We start from the raw sequence: 26,710 nt of genomic DNA on the forward strand, positions 1-26,710 counted from the left end.
GGGAAAGAACCCTGGGCACTCTTAAGCAAAGTCCAAACAATCCATTGTATCCACAGAGCTAAGACCCAAGCACTGATGAGAAATAGCTCTAAATTGAGAGAGCACATAGGGGAACTGAGGACAGCCAATATCTCCCGTTACTTCCTGACCCCGTTCCGCAGCACTGATATACCATATTGTTTCTGAACAGAGGCAAGCTCCCCCAGTCTAGGTCTGCAGACAGGGACACCTGCTTTTCCCTGATAGCACTCGCCTGCAGTGCACAGCACCCTAGCCTGATACAGCTAGTAAATGAACCTGGCTTAAATAAATCCAAGTCCAGTTTGAAAGCTACTTGTAGAGGCAGCACAATGTCCTTTTAGAGAGTAAATGCTACAGCCAGTATACATTTTACCCTTTGCATGTGTGTTCTGTAGTGTCCCAGCACAGTGGCTCTAAAGGGCAGTAGAGGAGGTATTTCTGTTGCAACATTGTAGTTTCTCTGACTCCCTGAAGTTGGTCACAGATGTTGATTACATCCTCAACTTGGACTTCAGTCAAGCATCTCCAGGTCTCCCATTTTCAGTACAAATGCTGTGCGGTAGTGATCAGTAGCTTCACTCAGTGTCAGCCCCTAGGTGCAAAGGTGTGTTACAAGTCCTAGTAACTGCTGTTTAGATTCTGGCCATCATGACTTCACCATAAAATCAATTTTTAGAGATAAAACTTCTGAGTCCCCCTGTATGATCTGTGATGGTGTGTTAATCTTCAGAAAACTGCTCTGGAGCAGAAACTGGATGACACCAGACAGCAGCTATTGACAGCTAGAACCAATCATGCTGAGACTGTGAACCTACTGGAAGCCCAGGTATTTCCTCCTCCTTCACCAATGCACTCAGTGGGGTTGGCACTTTTGGCCGTCTGGATGGATTAGGTGTGTTTTAGCATCCAAAGAATTTTATTTAAAACCCAATACAAATTGCCAACCTTTCAATCTTTTTTTCAGAAGATTTGAGACTGAATATAACATTGAGCTTTGAAAGGAAAGCTTATCTTACCATATCCATGTGTGTGTTTTACCTAGAGATTTTGTAGCCCTGATTTCATACTAACCCTTCCGTCACAGGGTGACACTGGCCTGTTAGAGGTACGAGGCCAGTGCACTGGTGACTGGCCAGTTGACTGACTGTCCCACACCCACACACACCCAACCCCTAGTGTTGCTTAAAAGATGGCACCTGTGCCCTAGACCCTTCTAGGTCCCTGAAGGAAGATGGGAAGGGGCCTATCAGAGCCTCCTTCCCGCAGAGGAGAGAGCAGCAGAGAGTTGTCTGAAGGAAAGAGCTGCAGGAAACCAGGAGAGTAGTAACAGTGAGCTGCAGGTGATGAGTTCTGAGGAAAACAGTTGAAGGACTGGCTGGAGCTTGGGAACCCTGCAAAGGTTCAGGAAGACTTGTACAGTGGTCCCTAGGAAAAAGGGAAGAGCCAGAGTGGTCAACGTAAGCCTGGCTCAGAAGCAAGGGTTTAACTCTGGAGGGAGGCCCCCAGGAGCGGGGGTAGGATGCACAGACAAGGAGGCCTGGGGAATGTAGCACTGCAGTGAGAGCTCTGGGGGCTGTGAAAAGTGCCCAGGAAAAAGGGGTTGGTCCTGGAGGGAGGTTCCCCTGAGCAGGGGTAGGACTTACAAGTGAGGGGCTGACTCTGGGCTCCAGGAAGAGACTTGTGGTAGAAAAGTGCGTCTTGAACCTCTGAGGGTGGGGCCCTGGAATGGGAATAACCGAGTTCTGATAGAGTAATTAATGGGTGGGTGACCGGGCAACCAGTGACCTTTCACTGGGATTGAAGAGCTCTTGTAGTCAAGTTTTACTTTTGGGGGTTGGGAGAAACTGTTTTTACTACAAGGAACCTGTGGACTTGGCATTTTATATGAATAAAAGAGTTCGAATTTGTCATTGAGAGGGAACGTTTCTTTGCATGGGTGAATAAAGGACAGAGGGAAGCAGGTGCACTTGTCATGCCACAGCCAGCCGCTGGAGGGCGTCTGAGGCAGGGGCCATGGTATGACACATTCCCTTATCTAATTTATTTACATTTTGATTCCTATTGCTAGGTCACTAAACTGAACAGCAAAGTAACTGAAGCACAGGGATCACTCTGCGAGAGAGAAGAGTTTCTGAAGAATTTTAAAGAAAGCAACGTGTGCCAGGTAGGCCCTTTCCTGAAAGGTGCAGTCTAAGGGTTTCTGTGTTTAGCCTCCTCGGCTAGTTCCTTCGCTACCCCATATTACTATTTTATGTGCTGCTCTCCAGTAATATCCATCTTTATGGACAAGGGAGTAACTTACTCTCCTGTTTTAGCTGAAAGAACTTGAACAAGCACTACAGCTTGCTAATGGGGCACTAGAGAAGAGCAAAGAAGAAATCGGTGAGAGGGAACTACAGATCCAAAAGCTGGTGAGAATCCTCTAATCACTCAGGCTACTCATGCTAAAGCAGTCTCCACCATTTTCAGTGACAACCAGTTCCGTTTCAGTATTGATAAGGCTGCAGTTGTCAGAATTCTTCCCGCTAATACTGCGACATTGGCTCCGAGATGAGTAAATGTATTTGTATGTGAGGGTAGGTGCCAGATGGCCACAGAAATAAAGCATAGCATTGTCATTCTTTGGGGATGAGCAATATGAAGTTATGCCTGACTCTGACTGCAAGCTCCACGTACTCTGCCCTCCACAGTAACCATAGGGTTAATATAGTGTTAACTTACAGTAATGTTTTTTCCTGAAGCAAACAGATCTAGAGGTTGAGAGCAGCAAATTACAACAGCATATCTCAACTGTAAAGCAGCAGTGTGCGGAACGGATTAGCAGGCTGGAGGCTCAAATAGCTGTCCTTGAAACAGCTCGAGAGTTTGATAAAACAACTTCTCAACAGAGGATAGTAAGTATAGAAAACGTTCTTTAGAGGGATATTGAATCCCCAGATTCTGCCTCTGGCATCACCTGTAACCCTTCTGTGTATTGTCTGAAAATACTAAATTCATATATAACTGCAGGTTCAAAGCTGTTCATTCGGTGGTGGTTTGAAGTTGAAGGTGAAGATCTTTCTCCAAGCAACAATGTTCAGAGGCACTGAAATATGCATAAATCAATATCTCTTTGGGGGTGGGGTGTATGGATGTTTATTTACACTGTAAATGTTAAAATACTGGTTCTTGGCACACAAGATATTTCCATTTTACAGAGCCAGTTGGAACAGGAAAATGAAGATTTTAATGAAAGCAGACAAGAATATGAAAGTTCTTTAAAAAAACAAGAGTCTGAACTGGAAAGACTAAAGGTATGGGCCTAACTGTGTTGATGACTATGCTTGAGTAAAGAACTAAGTTTGATAAACAGCTAATGGCAAACTGTACCCTCTTGTCCATACTTAAAGCCACATTAGGTTCAGATCATGGTTAATTACTGCCACACACCTTCCTCTGGAAGTAAAATCCTACACAGAATACAAACCATTCAAGATGCATTTCCAATGGCTGGTACTTTCTTGACACAAAATGCTTAGGTCTTACTAAATACTGGCATAAACAATACATTTCAGTACTTAAAGGGATACTGTCAAGTATGAATAGCTTTGAAATCCTCTGAGGAAGAAAAGCACTAATAAAAGCATAGAATAGTATTAGCAATACATCATTTCATTCCTTTAACAGCTACTGCATCTAAATTAGTTGACTACTAAATAAAACCCTGTTCAGTCATTTAAAGCCTAAACCTTCTCTCCTTTAAGATTATAATCTCATAGAAAACTCTGAACATTAAATATCAGCCTTCGTGTGTGCGATGTAGAATTTAAGAATTGGCCACTGGAGGGAGTCGTTTCCTTGTTAGGTTTCAGAGTAGCAGCCATGTTAGTCTGTATTCGCAAAAAGAAAAGGAGTACTTGTGGCACCTTAGAAACTAACAAATTTATTTGAGCATAAGCATTTGAGCACTGAATGCATCCGATGAAGTGAGCTGTAGCTCACGAAAGCTTATGCTCAAATAAATTGGTTAGTCTCTAAGGTGCCACAAGTACTCCTTTTCTATTTCCTTGTTGGTGTCTTTTTAAATTGAAAAAAGAAAAAGTGGAATTGGCAAGTATGAAACATTTCATGTGGTGGTCAGGTTTGACTTTGCATACCAGAACTGTGCTCCTGTCAGCAGTGCCAATGCAAAAATGGTGCCAGTATCAATCCTCTCGTCCACATATATTTTAAAAAGAATCCCAAACCACTACAGCTGACGCTTAGGGGTCACTCACCCATCACTGAAATGCAGATTCCTCTGGAGTGGGATGTGGCAACAATTCTTCAGCGGAAGAGCAGTGAAGACTGACGGACTACTTCAATAGAAACCAAAAAAGTGTTAGATTTTAGGTAAGCTGAATGCAATTGCCTGAGTTCGTGAAAAGTTCCAAGAAATGGGCTCCCTGCCAGTCTTAAGTTAGCATTGACTTAACAAGAAGTCTGATTTGAGGGATGAGATTACTGTGTGTGCTAATAACTTATAAATTCCATTTGTTAATGGATTTGGATCTTAGAGTTGAGAAACCACTGGCTTTGAGTCTTGTTCCTGTGAAAGCTTCATACTGAATTTTCTCCTTGAAAGTAATTATTGAATTATCACTGGTTTGCAGAAGGAATTAAGTAGCAGAGAAACAGTCAGTGTCGAAATTGCCAAAGCACTGGAAGAAACACGGAAACAAAGGGAGGAATTACAGCAGCAGGTAGGTTTCAGAGTGACAGCTGTGTTAGTCTGTATTCGCAAAAAGAAAAGGAGGACTTGTGGCACCTTAGAGACTAACCAATTTATTTGAGCATAAGCTTTCGTGAGCTACAGCTCACTTCATCAGGTAGGTTTATTGCTTGAACCCTTGGATTGCCCTAATCCACACAAAACAGTCTGGACCCTGTTTTAGTAATTATCCTAATACCCAGGGGCCCAAATCAGGATTAGGCCCCAAACATCCAGGAAGAGTCTCTACCCCAAAAAGTTTCCAGTCTAAGGACTTCCTGTTAATGCTTACACAGATGTGTAACTTTACCCATGTGAGATGTTCCCCTGAAGTCAATAGAACTGTGCATATGCTCAAAGTTAGGTATGTGCGTAAGTGTTCGTTTGCAGGATCAGAGATTACAGCAGGATGCAGCAGGTGAGTATATTAAGCAGTTGAAGAGGAGAGGGAGGGCTAGGGGCCAGTGATAGGAACACATGGCTTACAGGCTAGCTGAGAGCCCAGTGCTAAGGTTCTCCATTTTTTGACAGTTTTCCGTAAGCATCACAATACACTTCTTGCAGTCCTTTTTTTCTACTGGATCACAGCCTTGTTTATGCTGTTAGAAGGTGGTCCCAACTTAACCCAGAAATGTTTGCTGTGTGCTGGCAACTTGGCATTCAAGAACCCACTGTCAAGTCCAAGTTATTTTGTCTAGAAAAGTGTTACTGGACAACGTAGGCCAATGCTTGTTTGTTGCTGGGAGCTGTGTGTTGTCAGCTAAGCAAATGGTGCAGGTCTCACTGAACCCAGCCTTCAGAACCACCTCTTCAGGGTTCTTTGCTCTTGGGAGTGAGTTGCAGATCTGACTCTTCATGAATCAGTCAGATGAATCAGTCAGGGTCACATAGAATGCCCAAGTTCTGGATGAAAGTGATGCTTTCTACATTCCTATGTCCTGGAATGCAAACAGACAGGATTCTGAATGGGTTTGTGTTGACCCTATGGGATTATAAACCAAGTGTGCGTACATAGAACATGACATTTTCCTTTCCTGGATGGTGAGTGTCTGCAGCTTAAAAAGAGATTGAAGAACAGCAGCATCTATTGCACATTCAGAGCTGTTCTCTCCTAACACAAAAGACTTGGTTTGCTGTAATCCAAAGTGAGCCCCGTTCTGTTGTCTGAAAAAAGTGATGGTCAGGAGGCTTCAGCAGTCTTCATGTGATTTTGATCAATTTTGGCCATTAGTTGTATTATTTTGCTAGGCATTGTAGTAATTAGCTGTGTAAACTAATCTGTACTCCCAGACCTCTAACCCACATTCTTTGTGACCTGGAACTAGTCTTTAAAATCTTATTTGGGAGCAAAGAGCCACTAGCAGCTACAGCCAACAGCAAACTCTTCTACCTATCCCAGCACACATCTCAAGCAGCCACTGAACTTACTTCTCCCAGTGCTGAGGAGCCAGCCCACTAAGATGACCCTTGTTCTAGGAAATCACCGTAAATGCACAGTGGTGCTGATCAGTATTCATCATCCTGCTTCCTAGGTCCACCCACTGCAGAGCGTTTTAAGCTGCAGTCCTGTATTGTTTTAAATTGGTAATTATTTCATAGGTGCCATCTGCTGGCCATGACAGAAGTTGCAATTCCAATGTAGAGTTCACCCAAAGCTGTATCTTTTTTCCATTAAAGATCTTGTCCTGCTTTCAAACCCTACCTCTCTTAATGAGGGACCAGCATTGGCTGAGGTGGTGATACTCTGTAACCCTTTGGCTAGGCCACAGAAAGATTTTAGCATTTGTGGGTTCTATATATTGACTATTCCTGTTTACCTTCTTTTGTCTGTCTTCAAGGTTACAGATCTGATCTTACTGATAAAGGGAAAGGACCAGTTGATCAATGAAAAAACTGATGTGATTCTAAAAAAAGAGGAGGAGCTAAACCAACTCAGGCAAGGTTAGACCAAAGGAGTCCACTCATCCCAAACTGCTTCACTTTGGTAAAGTCTCTGTAGCTTTAGGGATTGCTTGACTCTATAGTTTATAAAAATGCTAGCATTTTTAATTGGAAAAAGTGCAGAGAAGAGCATCTAAAATGATTTGGGGTACCAAATAGCTTCCATATAAGGAGAGATTAAAGACTGGGACTGTCTTAGTCCTAGTAAAGAGATAACTAGGGGTGGGGGATATTGTAGAGGTCTATAAAATCATGACTGGTGTGGAGAAAGTGAGTAAGGATGTGTTGTTTACCCCTTCTCATAACGCAAGAACTAGGAGTCACCTGGTTAAAGCTCTGAGGCAGCTTGCATTGATGTTCAGTCCCCATTGTATTTGCCTCCTGCATCACTGGAGAGGGGAAATAGGCCTGAGGCTCTCCCACTTGCCTTCTGTGCAACTCACTTTGTTTGCAGAAAATTAATAGAAGTTATTGTTTTCTTCTGTAGAATGGCACTAACCATGTCTGTCCTGACCCAGGTCATGAAGCTCTCCTGCTGCAAATGCACCTGTTGCAGTCTGACATAGAAGCATGTAAGAGCCAAGCAGCAGAGAGGGAAGAAACTGCAGGAAAGCAGATCAGTGCTTTGAGGTTGAAGATGCAGGAGCAGCAAGAGCACCTGTTGGCCAGTGGGAGAAATGTGAGTGAAGTTGCAGGGCAGCTTCCTCCAGTCTTGTCTGGAAAATCACAATGTGCAGAGACTTCAGCTCACCCTGCTGTGCCTGAAAGCAAACAAAACCTCTCCATGGGATGTGACGGGCTTTGAATTGGTCACCCCATCAACCCACCTGCTGCCTCAAAACATCACCAGAGCTGTCTGTATCTGTCACTGTGCACTTGGCCTAGAGGAACCCAGTCTCCTTCAGTTTTTAAGTGTCCTATGAAAAGCAGCACTTCTGTTAGACAGCTACCATGTCCCTTTGGGTGTCTGTCTTGGGTAATTTCACAAATGAGAGGTTGTCCTGCCCAAACTCACCATTTAAAAACACAGTGGAGCTTTATCTTCGGGCAGTGGCACCTGCCTGCCAAAGTTGTGGTCTCTGAGATTTGCTTTGCTCTTTACCTTTGAAGGTTTTGGCATTAGAAGCAGCAAGAGCCTTTAATAAGCACTTGTATCCTCCAGAAGACCGTGAGGTGGAACAAAATGGAGAGGTGGCAGCTGCAGACATTATTCAACTTAAGAAAGACAATAGAGACTTGGAGCAGCAAATTTCTGAGAAAAACAAGGTAACTGAAATACAGTGGAAATGGCTTTTCTCCATTTGGCTCATGTGGCTTGTATTCCTGATTCAGCAGCCCACCGTGTGTCGGTGAGGGCCATCAGGCCTGCAGAAAAGCATGAAATTACAGGTAATATGTGACCCTAGGTACTAATGTCCTGCCCTCCTCTTGCAAAACCTGCTGCTGCCAAAGGATTTCCTGTCCCCTCCTACCTCTGGAACAGCTTCCCATACCATGGTTCACTGCTCTGCCTTCTTTCTCTACTCCCACTTCTTCTAAGAAGCCTCATTATTAAGTGATGACAATATGCTTGGTGTTGTACAAGATACAGTGTCAAGGCAGAGCCTTCCATGGAAAGATTAGTCTAGAATACAGTGCTGGAAAGACAAGACATACAGGGGAAGAAGTTACCTTATTTTTTTAACCCCTTATTCTAGTATTTTTCATTTAGAGTGTGCCTTAAGGAAGAAGTGGCTCTTCAAAGTGGGGATTGACCCACTGGCTTTAAGGGGATCGTTCCAGACCTAGGACATGTCTCCATATTTCCTTGTGCATGCACAGTTATCCATTGTAGCTTAGCACTCTGCAGTCTTATGGAGCCATATACATAACAGAAAATCCTGCTTCTGTGTCTGAGAAGATTCAGTATCTGATGCAGTATCTTTCCCCTCATTGCAGCCATGTTCCCTTTGTTTTCTGTTAACCTCACATTTTCTCTCTAATGTTGTCACGTTAATCTGCACCAGGAGTTAAAGAATAGTCTCCTCATCCCATTCCTGCTGCACCGTGTGACTGAAAGAGCAGAGTATTCAGGCTTGTCAGATTGCTTCTCCCAGAGCCATTAACTTTGTTCAATGTCTGCCCCATTAGCTACACTTTAATTGTTGGGGTTTTTTTCATTTGAAACTTGTAGGTCTGAGCATGTTCAAATATGAAGCTTCCATGCTGTTAAGCTAATATCAGTTTCTCTGTCTTGTGTGTGTAGATGATAAAACAGTTACAGCAGAGAATGGCAGAGCTCAAAAAGACCCTGCAGAAAGAGTTGGTAAGTCTTGAACCTTTCCAGCCCCCTGATATTGACAAGGTACTTATGCTGCCAGTTTTTAAAAACTTCCTGCCATCTGGATTGTAAACCCTTTGGGGTAGGGACTGTCTTCATATATGTTTACAGAGTGCCCAGCAAAATGAATCCCCACTCTGGGGATATAAATATTCATTAATCCCACAGATGCTTCACAGCTCTAAGAGGTGTTGATCAGGATGTGAGTACCGCGTCAATCAGTAATTTCAGCACAAGTAAATAATTATTGCCAGCCCTGATCTCTTCTGCATCTAGGGGAAATCCAGGGTAGCATCCAGAGCTGGTGTGGCCAGGTCACTGTAGTTCCTCTGATGTAAGGGCTGAGGATTGGTTCATTGCACTTTGCAGTAATCTAGGGTTACTTTTTTCATCTCTGGAAACCTGCACTAGAAAACAAGAGAGATGAGGTATTCCTTCATAGACTCTTCCTTGTGGTCACTTCACAGTGAATAAAAGGATGCAGAACAGGGTTTGGGCACATCTTGTTTTTTTCTTTTGCTTGATAGTTAGTGGGTTATAGAAAACCTGGCTCCAGGGGGACTGAGGATTTCCTGATGCTTCTCCTTGGAGATGGAAGAATTGAGATTTAATTGCTATTTAGCTGCCTCTGCGGGTCAATCTCGCAGCCTTAGTGGTATCCATCTTTGGGAAAGACTCTACCCTGCAATCTAGGTAGAGGGAGGGGAGGGTAGAGGGGATGAAATGGTGAGCCCCTGTCTCAATCAGCATTAGATCAACTTGGTGCAGTCATCTAAGAAGTCATTTTCATTAAATTTGATAATTTACCTGCCTTTAAAGGTTTTAAATGTTCTTTTGTTAGAATTGGATGGCTCTGATGTTGCTAATGGGATACAGAGCCTTCCCCTCTACAATACCAAGGCAAATCCTGCTCAGGCTAGAGACAACACTCTTTTTGGTTTTGGTCCAGTTCCAGAAGTGGTTTGTGTGATGTAGACACCATTAGCAGCTTCTGTGCTGGCAGTCTGGGTAGAGGGACCAAGGATTTAGTGGATATGGAGACAATCACCATCTTCTCCTTACAAGTGGCTCTTTTGGGGTCAGGTGGGGAGAAGCTTTTGCTTGAGTATTCCTGCCTGGCTACACTTGTCTTGTGGATAGAGGACTTTAGTCTCCAGTGGTATCAGGATAGCACCTTCCTCCAGTACTAAATTCATATCACTGTTAAATATAAAATGCAGTTTTTCCTTTTCAGAAAATAAGGCCTGACTGCGAGATCCCTGAAGTACGTGAGAAACCAAATTCTGAAGTGCCTAATGCTGCCATGACTGTCACAAACAACTCTGATTTAAACGACTCACGGGAGATCAATTTTGAATACCTTAAACATGTTGTACTAAAGTTCATGTCGTGCCGAGAATCTGAGGTAAAGACTTGTTCTCGCATCTACGTTTGACAGCTTTCTTCTCCTCCCTGCACACCACAGTCACTCATGCTTACTAAAATAAACAAAAACTCCAACTGTAATTAAGATCTAGAAAGAGAATTGCAACTGCACAGTGTTATGTTTAACTGCTTTAGTCTTTGAAGCACCAGCTGCATCCTGGTGTCCTGTTGATCTGGTAAGATGCATCCATTTAAAATATTAGTACCGCGGGTTTGAACAGACACTCAACACTAAAGATACATTAGGATATTGTATGTCTCCATTCTGCCTGTACACCAGCCTGGTTAACCCTAGGAACTATTCAGGGTTACCATGGGAACCAACTGCATTCTTCATTCAAATAAACCAGGTAAATTAAGTGCTTCCCCCAAATTATGCAAACCACAACAGAGACTGAAGAATCAAGAAAAGCTACCTGCCAAACACAGAGGAAGTAAGCCACCTCAGTGATTTTATGGAACGCAGTTCCCTAGAGCTGACACAATCCACACCTGTGAATGGGATAGGATAAAGGCTTCATACCAAACCTGCACAGATCCTCAATGCTACCCCATAATCCCAGAGTGGACCTAGAGACTTGAGAGTTTTGCAAAATATCAACACATCTGTTTTTATTTCAGGCATTCCACCTAATTAAAGCTGTGTCTGTGTTACTTAACTTTTCGCAAGAGGAAGAAAATATGCTCAAAGAAACATTGGAATACAAGGTAAGATTTGTTTTTATGTGTGTCCTCTCCTAGATGTCCCAGCATAGAACAGTGAGGATGTTCAGCAACATATTTCCCAAATTTTAGCTTCTGTATCTAATGACAATTGCTGTTTTCATGCAATTAGCAGACTAGTGTGTTTACAAACATTTAAATATGTTTACAGCAGATAAATTACATGGTGATTAAACAAGAACATATCTTTTGAGTAGTTTGCCTTTTCATCCTCATTTTTATTTTCTATCGGCAGAGCCCCGCCAGCTTCCTGTTTTGTGCCTAAATCTCATTTAATAGTGACCCACTACCTCCCCATAATGACAGGTTTCAGAGTAACAGCCATGTTAGTCTGTATTCGCAAAAAGAAAAGGAGGACTTGTGGCACCTTAGAGACTAACCAATTTATTTGAGCATGAGCTTTCGTGAGCTACAGCTCACTTCATCGGATGCATTTCCACGGTATGCATCCGATGAAGTGAGCTGTAGCTCACGAAAGCTCATGCTCAAATAAATTGGTTAGTCTCTAAGGTGCCACAAGTCCTCCTTTTCTTTTTACCTCCCCATAGATGATCTGTGGTGTTTAATCTCTAACTGTTTTAGTCTCTGCTCTTCTCATGCGGTAGTGATCACTGGCTGCTGTACTCAAGGGCATAGCAAGCTGCAATTTGCATTACATGGTTATTAGTGATTTGTACTCACTCTGTTTCTGCTCACAATGATAAACTCTTCTTGTAGTATTGCTGGAAGTGATGTATAAGACAGCAAAGGCAAGTACAGGACAACTTTCCCATGCACCAGAAAAGTACTAAGGGCAGCAGTGGACTCAGTATTGGGTAGGAAGCTAGTACCTCCTTAGTTCTAATCCTGGCTCCCAGAGGAAGTGCTTAAGTGTTCAGAGCAAGGGGCTGAGTCAGAATTCTTGCGTTCTACTCTTGCCTTTGCCTCTGATTTGTTGTATGACCATGGAAGTCGCATAACCTGTTTTTGCTTGTTTCCCATTCTGTAAAATGAGAATTCTCACCGAGGGGCATAAGGGAGATTTTACTAATGGATGTTTGTAAAGGGCTACGTAGTGTTACCCCAAGGCCCACTGTTCTGTCATTCTGTTCCTAGCTGGATCAAGAGTTAAGTTAACCATGTTCAGACTAGATATCTGAGTATACAGGAGGGATATGGGGTGCCATTTCACAGTGGGTATTTTACATTTGACTTTAATCAGGGTTCTGTGATTACAAATTAAACTGTGTGAAGTTAAAGGAACAGTCAGTTGAAATAATTTAAACAAATAATCCTGTTCTACATAATCAGCTAAATTTTATGAAAGCAGAAGGAATATGTGCTGTTTAGACAATGAAAATCAGTGAAACCAGTTTCATTGGAATCTTAGTTCTGAGGTGTGTGGGATGCAAATACTGTTGCTGCTTATGTTGTATAAATGCTTGTTTTTTTAACCTTTAACCAAAGGGCTGATGTCCCTTGTTAAATCTTCATGATTTAAAAGAAGAGTCTAGGTTAATGTGTGTTGTGTTTTCCCATGCCAGATGTCGTGGTTTGGGTCAAAGCCATCTCCCAAAGGCAGTATCCGGCCATCCATCTCGAATCCCAGGACAGCATGGTCTTAAGGGAACTGGAAAATGGGCAATCAGCTTCTAGCCTCTTTTTTTCTGTGAAAAGGACACTTCACACACTAATTCAGGTGTGTCTTAATCACTGTCATTGCAGTATTGTGTACAAGAATTTTGACAAATTGTTTACAAAGATATACTGTACAAGCAGCATCCTTCACTGCAAACTGAAATTTTCTCTCTGGGGTGGATTCAGGGACTCTGTCTCAATGGCCTGTTAGCTGTGTAACAGCTATCTCCTTATGCTCATAAATCCTGTGTCTTGGCACCAAAGGGTTATATTAATTTCACTAAACATTGGTGGCAGTTTAGGATTTTGACAGTTCCATTTGTCATGATGGGGGAATCCCAGCTTCTGTTGTCACGAAATACTAGAGTTCTATAACTCTAGGTACATACAGTAAAGCTTCCCTTTTTCATTGTGCACAGGTGGCAATGAAGGGGGGTTTGCTGGTGGTAGTGTTCAATTCCTGACAGTTATAAAAGCTTTTTGGAGAACACGAACAAGGGGTATAACCAAAAACAAAGTCTTGCCTTGTTATACTGACCTAACTTGTTAGCATTTGTTCATATCACTGTGTAAATTTTACCGTGCATAGATCCTGGCCTGCGGTCATGAAAACTGCACAGATGACATTTATTTAATTTTCAGAGAGAGAGCACAACTTTATAGTTGTCTGATTTTTACTTTTCTTAAAGAAAAAAATTAATATTTAAAATGGTCTTAATTATAGTACCTAATACTCAATCACCTTTTAAACTAATGTACTAGTCTGTATCATAGGTTGTTAGTGTTGGGAAGAAAGGTAGTAAACCATTTTAAATACTTTTTAAAGCTGAATTTCAGTTTATTGTAAACATAATTAAAAGACGAGTTCCATAGTTCTTACTGAAAGGAAAAAAAATCTTAGTGATACAAAGGGCAAAGAATGTCAGTATAAAACCTTTTTTTTTTCTTTACAAGTTTGCTAGCAGCAGACTTTTATAACTAACACCTGCTTCCCTCTAAAGCAGTATTGATTGGTTCTATTTCAGACTTTAAATTTACCTTCAACTAAATTTGCTTTGATTTTAAGGTGGTGGGCTTATTAGCTCTTTCCTGTCCTCCTATTCTTTAGTTGGAGCATGTTAGTCCTTTTAATGTAAAGGCAGAATTCAGCTTGTACACAGCAGCTTGTGGCTTGAATACTATGAACTTCCCTGGAGAGGAAGGACAGAGTAAGTCCTGATCTGCCATACAGAGCTGGAGTAGAATTTTGCCCTTAGTTACTAACCACAAACTACATTAAAAATAGGAAGCAGCAATTTGTCTGGCTTTGTTTAAAAAAACTGAAGTATTTATAAAAGCTACACAGAAAATATAGAACTTACACGGGCAGCAAGTTTAGTCATTCTTTGGCAAAAAGGCTCTTGGGTATTGCTGAATAACAGTATTTTTATCAAATACATCTTGTTAAAGAAAATTCAACATATTCTTAAGATAGAATTTTAGACCAAATGTTTCTTGATAAGACATTCATAGTCACTGTAGTATTTTAACCTCACTGAGGGTGTAGGAGTTGGCCTGTGCTAGTAGGAGTAATGTCAAAAGGAGTTTTATAAATCAAGTTACCCTTCCATTCTGGAAGAATAGCAATAAGATTTTCAATAAACAGGCTCTGTCCTTACACCTAAGTAAACACCTTTAATGGCTTTAGCTTCACCTACAGCATTACTCTCAATGGAGGGGGCTCAAGGGCTGCCGTTATCACAGTTAACTTACAACATACAAACAAATGTAAAAGCTTTCATATTAGAAAATGTAATGAATCTCAAGGGGCAGAGACTTGCGTCCATTATTCTTCCCTCTCCAAATGGAGCAATGAGGGCTATGCCTGTGTGTACTTAGAACTAAAGCTTTCATTTTACTGTGATTAAAAAAATTACTTTAGGATGAATGGCTCCTTTCCATAAGATATCAAAGAAATTCAAACATTCTCAATTGCAGTAGCGACCCTTGCTAGTGTCTCTTGATGACAGTGGATCTAGGGCAGGTAAATTCCAGTATGGTGATGCCCCTCGTACTGTTCTTGTCCACCAGTGACTACCAGCATGCTGCTTAAGGATTTATTTAAAAGCTGGTTTGAGTTGTTCCTTTAATCTGCTGTGGGTTGCTGCTTAACATGAAGGAAAGCAGTCTCCTCAGCTGGTTAGGGGATCAGGGTAAAGGGAACAAGGTGGGCTGTATGCTAGAGAAACTTACAGTATCTGTTGAATAGCATAACTTCAGTTTGATCCTATAGGAATTTAAGGTCCTTAATTTGCCATGAGCTAGTTTTCCTGTGTTGAATTTTCTGTAACTATCACAGCAAGAATAATCTATGGTGTATATATAAAAATAATTAATGTACTTCTTCCTTCTATAGAAGCTCCTGGGTATGTATAATCCTTTCTATGAACATTTGCCAGTGGATTTAATCTATTCCTTTGGTGTTGTAAATATGGATTGTATTATATAACACTATGAAACAACTGAACTAATTTGTGGTGCAATATTTTTGATTAAAACTCGACTTCCTTCTAGTCACCTTACTTAGTTAGCTCAATGGTATTCCAGTGTCAATGGACTAGGTAGTTAACATGTAAAGGAGCTAACTGACCTCTGTGGGGGAACTGTTATACTTAACTCATGAACTAAGCCTACTTTCTTATTGAGGGTAAGTGCATACTTTTTCTTCTCCTACCTTCTGTGGCTAGTATTTCTGATGCCCTTCCCTCACTTGATGCATAATGTTAATACATACTGCAGGAGACCAAATTTCACTGAAGGGGGTGAAGTCCATTTATAAAGCCCCAGTTCAACTGCTGTCCTGTTACAATCAAGTTCCCTTTCATTTGACCTCTGTTACTCTTTCATCCCTCCATGGCTGCTTGATTAAGAGAAGCCATCTTCCAGCAGTCAGGGGTTCTTCTTGAAGCAGAGCGGTAATGCCTTTTCAGAACATAGAATCCATGAGCGGACCTTCAATCTCTCATTTTTTAAATTCAGTTACCCTTAAGGTGGGTGGGAGGGGGAGCTCTTTTCACCTAAAAGACAGCATATGCTGCATGGATAATTTACCCTAATGCCTTTGTTCCAGGTGCTTCTATGTGACAAGTTCCTTCAACCTTAACACCCTGCATCTTAAGTCATAGTCCTCACCAATGCTTGCCATTGGCCTCTAAAGGGACTGTGTTCTCAAAGTTCAATTTTTAATCACACAGCAGGTCCTGTTACTAGGGTAGCATCTTTGCTTGGGAGAGGAAGAGAGAGCCCATGCAGTACTAGTTCTGAGCTTCTGTCTGCCATAGGTTTTCTAAAAACAAACTTGTAACTCAATGATGCACTGCTGTTGTTTGTTTTTTTTACCTAAAGCTAAACTACAGTCCCCTTCTTTTGACTGGTGCTATGTTATCTATAGCATTAACACAACATGCCAGGATCTTCTCCCACACAGATGACTATACAGCATTGTACATTAAAGATGTGCTGTTAGTTTATTAGCAGGACTCTACTCAGAAAAAGTCCACTTCAAAGGGAGTGAATATACTTCTGCTTACAGGTGAACATATCAGAGCTCTGATTCAGAAGACAAGCAAGTACTCACCATACTTAAATGCAAGGACACATTTTCCATAACAGCATTAGTTATACATGAAGCTTTGAAGTAGTTCCTTGCTCAGCTGGCATGAGGAGAAACTAAACCCTCAGACACCTTAATACACCATATATTATATTTGGCACTTAACTTAATCCTCTGTTTATACATACAAATTACAGCAGGGCTAGAAAGAAAACATTCAAGTAAACACAGAGTGAGGCCAAGGTGCAGTTACAGGTGCTCATTCAGTCCATTTAGGAAAAGGTGCTCTAGTTTAAAGCATGTCAGTCAAGGTGGTATATGTGTAAACAAGAGCATGCTGCTATGTGGAGGATCCTACACCAGGAATATTTCAATACTAATTTGCCTTTGAAGCAAGGGCAGTTTGACTCTTACAATTCAAGAGCTTTATTGATGCAGCAGGCACTTTACAAACCAGTAGTCCAGCTAGTCCTCTGATTGTATGTACAAAATCCCCTTTCAAAAACATTTCCCCCAGTCAGAATTGTGTGTCTACTGAAGCCATAGCACCTCTTCTTTTAAATAAGCAATACACACAGGCTCTTAATGACCTCTCCCCTTACCGTAATGGGGGCAGAAATTCTGCCTTCTGCTTTACCTTTAAACAAGGGATTGAATGTCTCAGCTTCTGTATTTGATAGTCAGAAAGCACAGTAATATTTACCCTTTTCCCCCAACCTTTAGAATTAGAAGCATTCCAGAGGTTTCCAAAGTATTTCAGTAGATTGCAATGTCTAGAAAGATGGACCAGCGTCACTTCAGCTAATTCTTTCTTCTGATTCCAAAACTGTTCATCTTGGTTCAAGTCAAGTCTTTTAAATAGTCTTTCTTGCTGTAAGAACTCTTACTATGGAACCTAGTCCACCTACCGCTAGTGCCTGTGAGGGTGGGAAAGGGAGACAGATTACACACAAGGCATCCCAGACATAACAGCAGATATTAGCTAACATTTCTGTACTTAATTGTAACACTAAGCAGTATATAGTTCACTTCTCCATTTGTTGCTAGAGCTCCTAAAATTCAGACACTATTCACTATAAGCATTTACTTCTTATTTTACATTTTCTTGCTCTTAAACCTTTGAAGTCATTGTTTAAAAAAGGCTCTTTAATGAAAAATAGATTTCCTGAAGAGGTGCTGGAATTAACATTACTGTTTGAATAAGTTAATTCTTCTGAAAATGATAGGGTAACAAATCTGCAAATGAACATGAAGCAGAAACAGCAGTTTTCATTTTGTGGAATCTCACTTTCAGACACATTAGAAAGGAAATATGCCCACATGATCAAGTATTAGTGTTACTAAGGAACTGTAACCATTTGGCATTATGCTACTGGTTCAAGAGTTGAACATTCCAATAGTCAGCAGCAACTGCAGCCATTTTTGGAAAAGACACTCTAAAGTCAAACATTGGGAATGTATTACTAGACAGTTTATCCCAACTTCTTAAGAACAGCATTAATAGAAACAGGAAATTATTTAACCCTAGAAGAATTGTTTAAGATACATTAATCTTTCCCCTAAAGTCTGTGCAGGTACCTTCTGCAGTTGTAATCTTACAGAACAATTTAACTTCTTGGTGATTTGGGGAATAAGTTGTATCAGGGACTAAAGAGTATAACCTATGGCTGACCACCAGAAGAGATGAGCTAATGGTTAGGGTGCTAAACTGGGATTTTTGACCTGGATTCAATTCCCAGATCTGCCCTGACTTCCTTCAGGACCTTAGGCAAATCTTTAGTCTCTATGCCTCAGTTCCCACATCTGTACTATGGGGATAATAATCTCACTCTTCACAAGAGTGTTGATAGGTAGAATAAAGACTGAGGTTCTCAAGTATCTGAGGCAACATGGTTCTGTAAGACAAGCTATTGTATTATATCAGAGCACCCAAGGACACTTGAGGGAGACATTACTGTCAGACAGTAACCTAGTGACATCTTGTAAACCATTCAAATTTAAGGGGATGGTGCAGAAAGACTCTAGGACACAGAACAAAGCTATCACCAGTTCCACTGAAGATGGTATTAAAACTTTGTATGACATTACCACAACTACAGAATCTCTATCACCTGCCATAGTTCTGACTGGAAACAAGGTTCTTTTGTTTTTAGTCTAAGTTCAATATCCTGCATACAAACAGTAAACCAAAATGTACCTACATTAGGGTCTAAAATGTAGATATACTAGTGATTAGGAGAAGCAGCTATATACTCAGAGACTAAATTGACAGCTTACAAGTTTATCTGCTAGATGCAATAAAAATGCAACCTATGAAGTATTACAGCCTGAGCAGGGAATACTCATGTAAAACATCCTGCTGCTCTTAGGAAGTGCAATGTTATAACTGAGTCCTCTTATCTGAGAGGTGTGGGAGTGTGTGTAATTGCACAAGCTGGGTGTGTAAGAATTCATGTTTTTACCCACTTGCACCCAAGTCACAACTGAGACTTGTTTCTATATCTGTTGCTAAAGCTGGGCAGCTGGCTCTGACACTAATTTAAAAAGGTCCTGAAAGGAAGTGCTAGATCTCAAAGGACTAGACAGATGACTCCTCCTCTCACCATGCACGAGTCACTCTTCATACCAGTAGTGCCATGAAGCGGAATGCGAGCAAAGCTTCAGTTTGGAAACAGTGCCAAGACTACTGTAGTACTGCCTCATTCCTTTCCAAGTCTAGTGATGAGCATGTAAGCTCGTTATGCTTTGCTGCATACGCTGCATGGTGACATTTCCCCAGCCAACACAGTATGCTGGGTAATTTCATACACCATGGGCCACCAATCCATAATGGCCAGAAACCATCATGTTCATTGGAAACAAAAAACAAGCAGAAATATGTTCCTTGCTGTGAAGAGAACAGTTCTCTCCTCCCACCCCCACATCTGAACTGACATTCTGCAAAGCAAGCAGCAGCTGCAGAAGTCTTGAGTGCAGTTATTAAGTATCCCTGCTGTGTTGTCTTTAATGTCTGAACACATCCTTGTGCGGTTGTAGATGTACGCTGAATTTAAAGAAATTTCTTCCTTTAAAAAGACTGAGTTGTTCCACACTCAGACCTACACTCAGGAGGGGGGCAGAACAATCATTCCCTACAGACCTCTGCCTGCTCAAACATGCACCCTACTCAGGGTGGCAGGAAGGAAAGTATCAAAACAGTCTATTGGCAGCAAGGCCCTCACCACATCCTCATAGGATCACAGAACAGCCATTCGATAGGGGACCTTTGCCTCAGGATAGTACACATCAGAGCAGTCATTCCACACTTGAACTCTAAGGTAGAATGTGGTCCAAGTAGGAGCTTTTCAGTTGCAAGACTTCACAAGAGTTTCTCTTGCAAGTTAGAATTGTATAACAATCACTGCTCAGATTTGTACATCCAGTTGCCAATTTATGGGAGTATGACACACGAAAGCTCTGAGGCATGTATTTCTCTAGCACATATCCAGAGGCCTATGCACCTCTGCATATATGCCTGATTGATTTTTTTCTAATCACTTTAATACTTTGAATAATCAACTCTCAGTTTACAAGTTGGTAGATTCTACCAAAGAAAATCACACCACTCTATCCAACTACATCATAATACTTCCACCTTATTCCTCCTTCCATGGACTCCCAACCTTTCTAAATGGCTGCAAGAAAAGATAGACTTTGAAGCCTACTAAAAGTTAATGAATCCAAACTCTGGCAGACCAGTAGGGAAATAAATTCCCAAATAGTGTAGCCCTCAGGGAAAATGCCCTCTCAGACTCCTCCACCAGCACCTCCACTGACTACAATAATATCATACGATTCTGCAAGAGGTACTGTTACATAGAGCATGTAGCCACTCAGAAGATTTTCACCAATGATCCTACTGAACCGTGACTTCAAGCTTCGGCAGCACTGGAAGAGAGACTTACCTTTTCATGCCACTGAAGTAATATTGCACTGCTGTTTTCTGTTGGCTTTTCAAATCCTTTATAAACGTACTTCATTAACAAGTCAATACCATTTCTGTCTAACGAGTTTACTGCCTGTTCTATCTCACTGCTTTTAAAGGATGTGAGGACCTTAAGCACCACTCCCTGGGCCCGTTCCTGCAACAAGAGAAATAAAATGACATCAGAACCTACTGCCTCAAAGAGCAGAAACAGCAAAATCTTAACTGTATCCAAAATGCACATGTACTCAGCAAATGACTTCTGCCTAACAGATAACATGCAATGGAACTCTCAGCTGGATATAAAAGGCCATGTCAGTCTGTGAACAATTAGGCTTTAATTTTACCATTTTAAATTTGAGTACTTAGAAGCATTTAAGAACCAACTTCTTTAAACATTAGAAGGATTGAAAAGGGTCAGTTTTTCCTTGTGAGATGATGGGATTTGGTGGGTCAGTGGACCAGACTTGTAAGTATCTTAGCAGCATGTTTCCCCCACTGCTATGCCCTAGCATAAACTTGCTATCCCACTCCATCGAGCCAGGTATGTGCACCAAGGTGGAGAAGCCACATATACTGGATAGCTTCTAATATTCTTCTCCTAGAGTTTGCATGGTAAAGGTCCAGCCACCGAACAGAAGCAGTTACTAATCAAGGGTGTCTAAGTAGAAATATATAGCATATACATTTTACAAGTGGTTCATATACTAGACTATTAACAATCAACTATTTATATTTTCAGATAAATGTTATTTTAAAGCGTATTAACACTCCATAGCTAGGTCCTTAAGGATCAGTGTGTCAGCACTTAAGGTGAACTAACAGTCACACCATTAGAAACCCAAAGACTCTATTTACCTTTATTGCTTGGTTCTTTGTGTTCAAAGGAGAATTCCTTAAAGCTGTGTGGAAAGCTTGGAGCATATCACCTGTGCGGCACAGCAAGTTAAGGACCCAAATTGTTTAGATATTCTTAAAGATGATTAATAAGCATTCTATAAAGGACAGATTAGAGCACTGGATTTTCTAAAACACCTAACTCAAGATAGTGGAATCAGGAAGCAAGGACAAACTGTAGCAACATACCACACCTTTTAATCAAGCTGACATAACCCTCATTTTTAATATAGCTAAGACTATTGTGAATAGCCTTTTGAGTACTCTAAAGATCACCACAATGTGCTTTGTAATACAAAATACATGATTTCTAAAAGATGGTGTAGTAGAAAAGAAGAGTGTCAACTTGTGCACATCAAAAGGAAACTCAGTTCATGGTCAGTAGATCTTCACACTTACCACTGTTTTTAAATACTATACATAATGTACACAATAATGGCTGAGCATCACCATGAACTCGGAGGTATCCCAGCTTGTCACAAAAATTACATTACTGATAAAGAGTACAGTGGATACTGTGTAGACTAGGGATCTCAAACCCAAACCACGAGGGCCACATGAGGACTAGTACATTGGCCCAAGGGCCGCATTACTGACACCTTTTCATATAAAGGTACAGAAGTCCCCGTCCCCCCCGCGCACGCGCACACACACACTCCCCCCGGCCCAGCCCCCACTCCACCTCTTCCCAGCTCCCATTCCAACCCCTTCCCCAAATCCCCGTCCCGCCTCCTCCCCTGAGCGCACAGCTCCCCGTCCCTCCTGAAAAGTGCTAAGTGCCACCAAACACCTCTTTGGCAGTGGGAAGCACTTGGAGGTAGGCAGAGGAGCATGGATGCAACGGCAGGTGAGGGGAGCTTGGCAACCACAGGAAATAACTCCAGGGGGAAGCGGGGAGCTTGGCGGGCATCAGCAAATAACTCTGCGGGCCGGATGTTTGAGACCCCGGTGTAGTCACTGAAATTCCAAAATAGCATTATGGAGTTCAGGGTCCACATAACCTGCACACACACACACACACGATCCAAAAAAAAGAGTCTTATCCTGTCTTCAATCAGAAAGCGTTCCCAATTCTTTCAAGAGGGGTTTTGCTGTGAAAAGACGTGTAGGATTCCACAGCTCCTAAAGCTAGAATTCACAAAGTAGGTGGGTAACAACTCAGCGTCCAGAAGGAAGACCTGTTAGATTAGCTGTAAAAATATAAACAAGTCCACTGGGGATATCCAGAAGAAAATATCAAATTGGCAAGATGGCTGCCGCATTCACCAGCTTAAACAAGATGTAGTCTTTTAAAAACCAAACTACGACTTCAACTAAAATGTCATTTTCACCTTGCATATGGTTCTGGAGGCTGGAAATCCACCAAACTTACAGACAAATATCTAAATGCCTTTGAAAGCAAATGCCCCAGGAAAATACTAAGTATTAAATGGAATGAATTTATTGCAACTGCCACCACAGTTGAACAACTCCTTATCTCCAAAGTTACCCATAGAAGATGATGAAAATATCGAATGTGTTAAGAATGAAGCCTGAGCATCTGCTATGGACAACTCAAGAAACATGTAAGAGGAGTCAACCAAAAGAATCGCTCCATTGAACAGTATATAGAGAGAAAATTATGAGATTTAACAACATAGAAGACATGCAAGAAGCAGTCCAAGCTACACAGAGATAGCAGAGCCTTGGTTGTATCCTAAGTGATATCTGAAAGCATGGGAAAGATTCAGATTACACACATCTATTTATGAAAGGGAATGCATGCATACCCCATCTGGGAAACATCCAATCCTGTCTCCTGCAAATCCTAAGCGTAGCTATAGTTTCTCCTTCTATAGGAGGAGAGTGTGGAAACCTGAGCTTTGCCAATGAAGAGATGTTATCTTTTCTACATAAGTTAAATTGTGGTAATGGAGCAAGGTAGTTTGGGGAATTCTATACTGTATAGTAAGAACAGTCACAAGTATCAGGCAGTTAAATATAAATTTAAAAACTTGAATAAAAGATGCCAAAGAAATCAGCACCAGTTTTATGTTTCACAATGATTTTAATTAACTTTGTGATCCCAAGCCCTGAAACTACACAGCAAGAGTAAGATTGTTAAAGCCCGACAGCACAGCAAGAAGGATTGCAAACAAGTGCTCATTCTGCTCCAAGGTCAATTTCCTCTTCACTTATTTTTAAAGCAATTGTTCACATCTGAGTTGACAGGAAATCCTGTGTCAGTTAAACTAAAGCTGACAAGACTTCACTGTTATAGAAGCAGAGACCTCCTCATTTACCACAAAATGTAAAACTTTGCAAATCAGCAAAGCCTTGCTCTCAGTTACTCAAACTGAGCTATGGAACCATCTAACCTTACAACCCAACATTCTCATTTGCTTAGTTCAAGGGATGCCAAGTAACAAGAATGGCATCCAGGGGAACAAGTCACCTAAAAAGTAACTTGGTATACTGGCAGCTATAACTGGAAAACTCTCAAAACATTTACTATTCATTTCTATTATGCTTATAAATAGAAGTAACAGCAGGATGGTAATGAACTAATCTACTTCCTTAATTAATAGAAGAGCCCCTCTCTGAAATACATGCAAGTCCTTAACTTGTTACCCGCAACTTCATATTGGGATTTAAAAAATAATGCTGCCATAAAATAGTTAATTCAGTCATTCCCAACACTTGTTCAGATAGAAACGTGCATCTTGGAGGACTTCATGAATGATCTTATTTGGTGTGGAAGAGCAGCCCAAGTGACAGCTTCCACTCAGGAAGAATTCCGATCAATATAAAGGGATCAGCACATACTGCAACTAGTTACTAATCAAATTATACAAACTTAGAACAGTTATTGGCCTTCTGCCCAATTTAATTTTTACAGTGAAGGAATCTTAACTACATAGTATGGGTACAAGATAGCTCAGAGGATTGGTAATGAGATATAGATTGTCACCTTTAGATGACAGACTAGAATCCAGCCCAGGTCGACATCAAGTCTGATGGCTGTTCGGACCAATCTGAAATCATCTGGTGGGGCTTAGTCCAGCCCCCTAATGGAGAAAAGTCCCACATCACAGAAATGACCACATCACCACCTTTTAACAGATTGAGCAGAGAATCCAAGCAGCAAATGGGGAGAATGAACTTTGTCATCTCCACGTGGTAAAGCGGACACTACTGATATGTATTAGTGATGGGAGCAAACCTGTACCCTTTTTGTGGGTGGACGATATAAACCTCCCAGGCTATCAAGCACTTTACTCTAGGTTACACTGTGAAAAAAGATCTGCACAACTCCAACTGATATTTTCTAAGATGCACAGACAAACTAAAACTATTTCTCCTGCAGATCCTCCCAGTAAGAGGCTATCCTGCTCCCCCCCACACACACACACTTGTTGTAGGCTTCATTTTAAAAATACATTGTGTCAAGGAGCCTCCTTGCTTTCATCTTCTGAACAGGAACCTTAATAAAAGGAATAATCTGGGTTAGGTCCCAGTGTGGCTGGTGGCAGAGTTATTTTAAGCACATTTACATCAGTTTGGCTCAATTAACTCACTTCAAAACACACTGTCCTACTTGAAAAATTATTTCAGAAATGGGATGAGGCAACGGAACATTCTCCTTCTATATAAGGCTCTCTGTCCACTTCTGTCTGCAACCCCTAATTAGGTAACTTAATTTGCTTCCAGTGTTTTTATCAACAATCCAATATAAACTATGAATTACAATCAACTGCTACAAAAATTGAGATCAGATCCCACATAATCCCCTTTCATAAACTGCTAAAAAAATGACAGAATTGTTGGTGGTGCAATATGCACAGCTTGGACCCACAACTCTAAATCAGGTTATTTCAGATTTCAGGACCTGGTTAGAATTCCACAGACAAAGAGATACCAATCTTAAAGTTAAAGCACAGTCTGGGACGTGCTTTCATTTCCCATGTTTGCTGCTTTCTTTTCTTTATCAGCCAAGTGGAGTTTTTTCAATTTTGTCCACTGTATCATATAAAGATAAGCAAAGGAACATGTTTATTTCTTGTAAACAGAAAGTGTGATGAGATTAGAATTCATGAAACTGGACAGCAAAAAGGCAAAGATGAAAAAAGGAGAGATGGGTTAAGATAACATTTTGGGGAGCCAAGTGTTTTTAGCATTTTAATAGATGTTATTAGGGAACTATGTAAGTTAGTCACACCTAGGAGCATTAAGGAATACCTCAGAACAGATCAAAAATTATACTTTTAACACATCTCCAATTGTAGGTATTTTCAGTTATGCACAGCTACTTAATCTCACCAAATTTATATTCATGACTAAATTTACAAAGCACTTGGGGACATGCATGTTTCACGCTACCTTTTGAAAGAAGAGACCCCACCCCCTTTAAGACTATAACACCAATAATGCCCACACTGCAACCATGGGCCACGTGGTGTTAAAAGACATATGCAATATAAACTGTTGTTAAAGGAGAGATTTTTCAACAGTACAAATGGTAGTTAGGCACCCTACACTGATTGAAAGTCAACTGGGAGTTAGATGGTTTTTTGCCAACTGTTCCTTTGAAAGTCCCCCTCAGAGTAACTGTAAATCTTCATAACACGATACATGCTCTAATACATGCTTTTCTGAGCAAAGTAACAGCTAACAACGTTGACTTTTAAAGTATCATCCGTGTCACCCGAGTAGGAGCCAGAGAAAGGAATGCCTCAGGTCACACATCAGAGCGACTGTTCCGGGCTTTCTGCGCCCTCGGGCAGACATCGCTGCCTGGATTAAGCTCTGCATAGGTTCACAGTTTGCTTCCCAAGTACAGCAGAGACCACTTCTGTAAAAATCCGCCACTGGATCCGTCTGCCCGCCCCTCCACCAGCTTGCTCTCTGCACCCTCGCAGGGCTCGCCTGGGCCGCCGCTGCAAGGAACGGACCCGGGTTGGAGCGCTCCAGCCCCGGCGGGCAGCGGCGAGGCAGGCGCCGCCGCGTCAAGCCCCGACTCCTGCCCTCGCTCCGCGGAGACGGGGGCTCTCCAGCCCCCGCCTGCAGCAGCCCGGCGCAGGGCCCGCCAAGCCCCCGCCGCCGCGCCCGCAGAAGAGCCGCCCCCCGGGACGACAGCGGCCCGGCCGGCTCCCAGGACGCGGCCCTGGGGCCTGTGGGCCCGCCCGGCGCGGCTCTCCCCGCCGGCGGGGCCGGGCCCAGGACTCCCCGAAGGATATTGCCTCAGCAGCGCCTCCACCTCGGGAGCCGGGTCCGGCTCGGCCGCCGCCGCCGCCTCGTCCGGCTCCTCCACGAACTTGTTCTCGTCGTACTCGTCGATGTCCAGGCGGCGGAAGCGCGAGGAGAGCGTGTTCCGGGCCATGCCGGCGGAGAGGCCGCCGCGCCGCGCCTCGCCTCACAGCCGCGAGCCCCCGCGCGCCGCTTCCGGCAAGGGGCGGAACCGGAAACCCCGCCCGCCGCCGGAGAAGTCGGGGAGGAGCCGGA

The 26,710-nt window shown here is 42.1% G+C and overlaps 2 protein-coding genes across 5 annotated transcripts in view; one reads left to right on the top strand and one right to left on the bottom strand.

Moving 5' to 3' along the window:
- Positions 1–15,337, top strand: part of GOLGA1 (golgin A1) — a 30,653-nt gene extending 15,316 nt beyond the window's left edge. For all 4 annotated transcript variants that reach the window (XM_075120414.1, XM_048822566.2, XM_048822567.2 and 1 more), the window contains 13 exons: positions 752–847; positions 2,090–2,185; positions 2,337–2,432; positions 2,763–2,915; positions 3,219–3,314; positions 4,653–4,742; positions 6,589–6,691; positions 7,210–7,370; positions 7,802–7,957; positions 8,937–8,996; positions 10,246–10,416; positions 11,058–11,144; positions 12,683–15,337. In XM_075120414.1, coding sequence (XP_074976515.1) covers positions 752–847; positions 2,090–2,185; positions 2,337–2,432; positions 2,763–2,915; positions 3,219–3,314; positions 4,653–4,742; positions 6,589–6,691; positions 7,210–7,370; positions 7,802–7,957; positions 8,937–8,996; positions 10,246–10,416; positions 11,058–11,144; positions 12,683–12,763 — 1,446 coding nt within the window. In that variant the 3' untranslated portion in view covers positions 12,764–15,337. The remainder of the gene's footprint in view (positions 1–751; positions 848–2,089; positions 2,186–2,336; positions 2,433–2,762; positions 2,916–3,218; positions 3,315–4,652; positions 4,743–6,588; positions 6,692–7,209; positions 7,371–7,801; positions 7,958–8,936; positions 8,997–10,245; positions 10,417–11,057; positions 11,145–12,682) is intronic.
- Positions 15,338–16,256: 919 nt separating this feature from the next.
- ARPC5L (actin related protein 2/3 complex subunit 5 like) lies at positions 16,257–26,676 on the bottom strand. Its single transcript, XM_075120416.1, has 4 exons — positions 26,445–26,676; positions 21,191–21,262; positions 20,313–20,489; positions 16,257–17,285 (listed from the first exon to the last, which is right to left on the bottom strand). Exons 1-4 carry the CDS (start codon positions 26,586–26,588, stop codon positions 17,223–17,225), a joined length of 456 nt encoding a protein of 151 aa, XP_074976517.1. The 5' UTR covers positions 26,589–26,676; the 3' UTR covers positions 16,257–17,222.
- Positions 26,677–26,710: the final 34 nt, after the last annotated feature.

This window comes from Caretta caretta, chromosome 16 (assembly GCF_965140235.1).
Source record: "Caretta caretta isolate rCarCar2 chromosome 16, rCarCar1.hap1, whole genome shotgun sequence".
In the NCBI taxonomy this organism is placed as follows: Eukaryota; Metazoa; Chordata; order Testudines; family Cheloniidae; genus Caretta; species Caretta caretta.

Excerpts from the sequence above, each read along its gene's own strand:
- ARPC5L (XM_075120416.1), bottom strand. The coding sequence starts at position 26,588 with ATGGCCCGGAACACGCTCTCCTCGCGCTTCCGCCGCCTGGACATCGAC. Across the intron at positions 21,263-26,444 it reads TGGAGGCGCTGCTGAGGCAA|GGTGATATGCTCCAAGCTTT; the intron begins TATCCTTCGGGG and ends CTGTGCCGCACA. Across the intron at positions 20,490-21,190 it reads CAAAGAACCAAGCAATAAAG|GAACGGGCCCAGGGAGTGGT; the intron begins GTAAATAGAGTC and ends CTCTTGTTGCAG.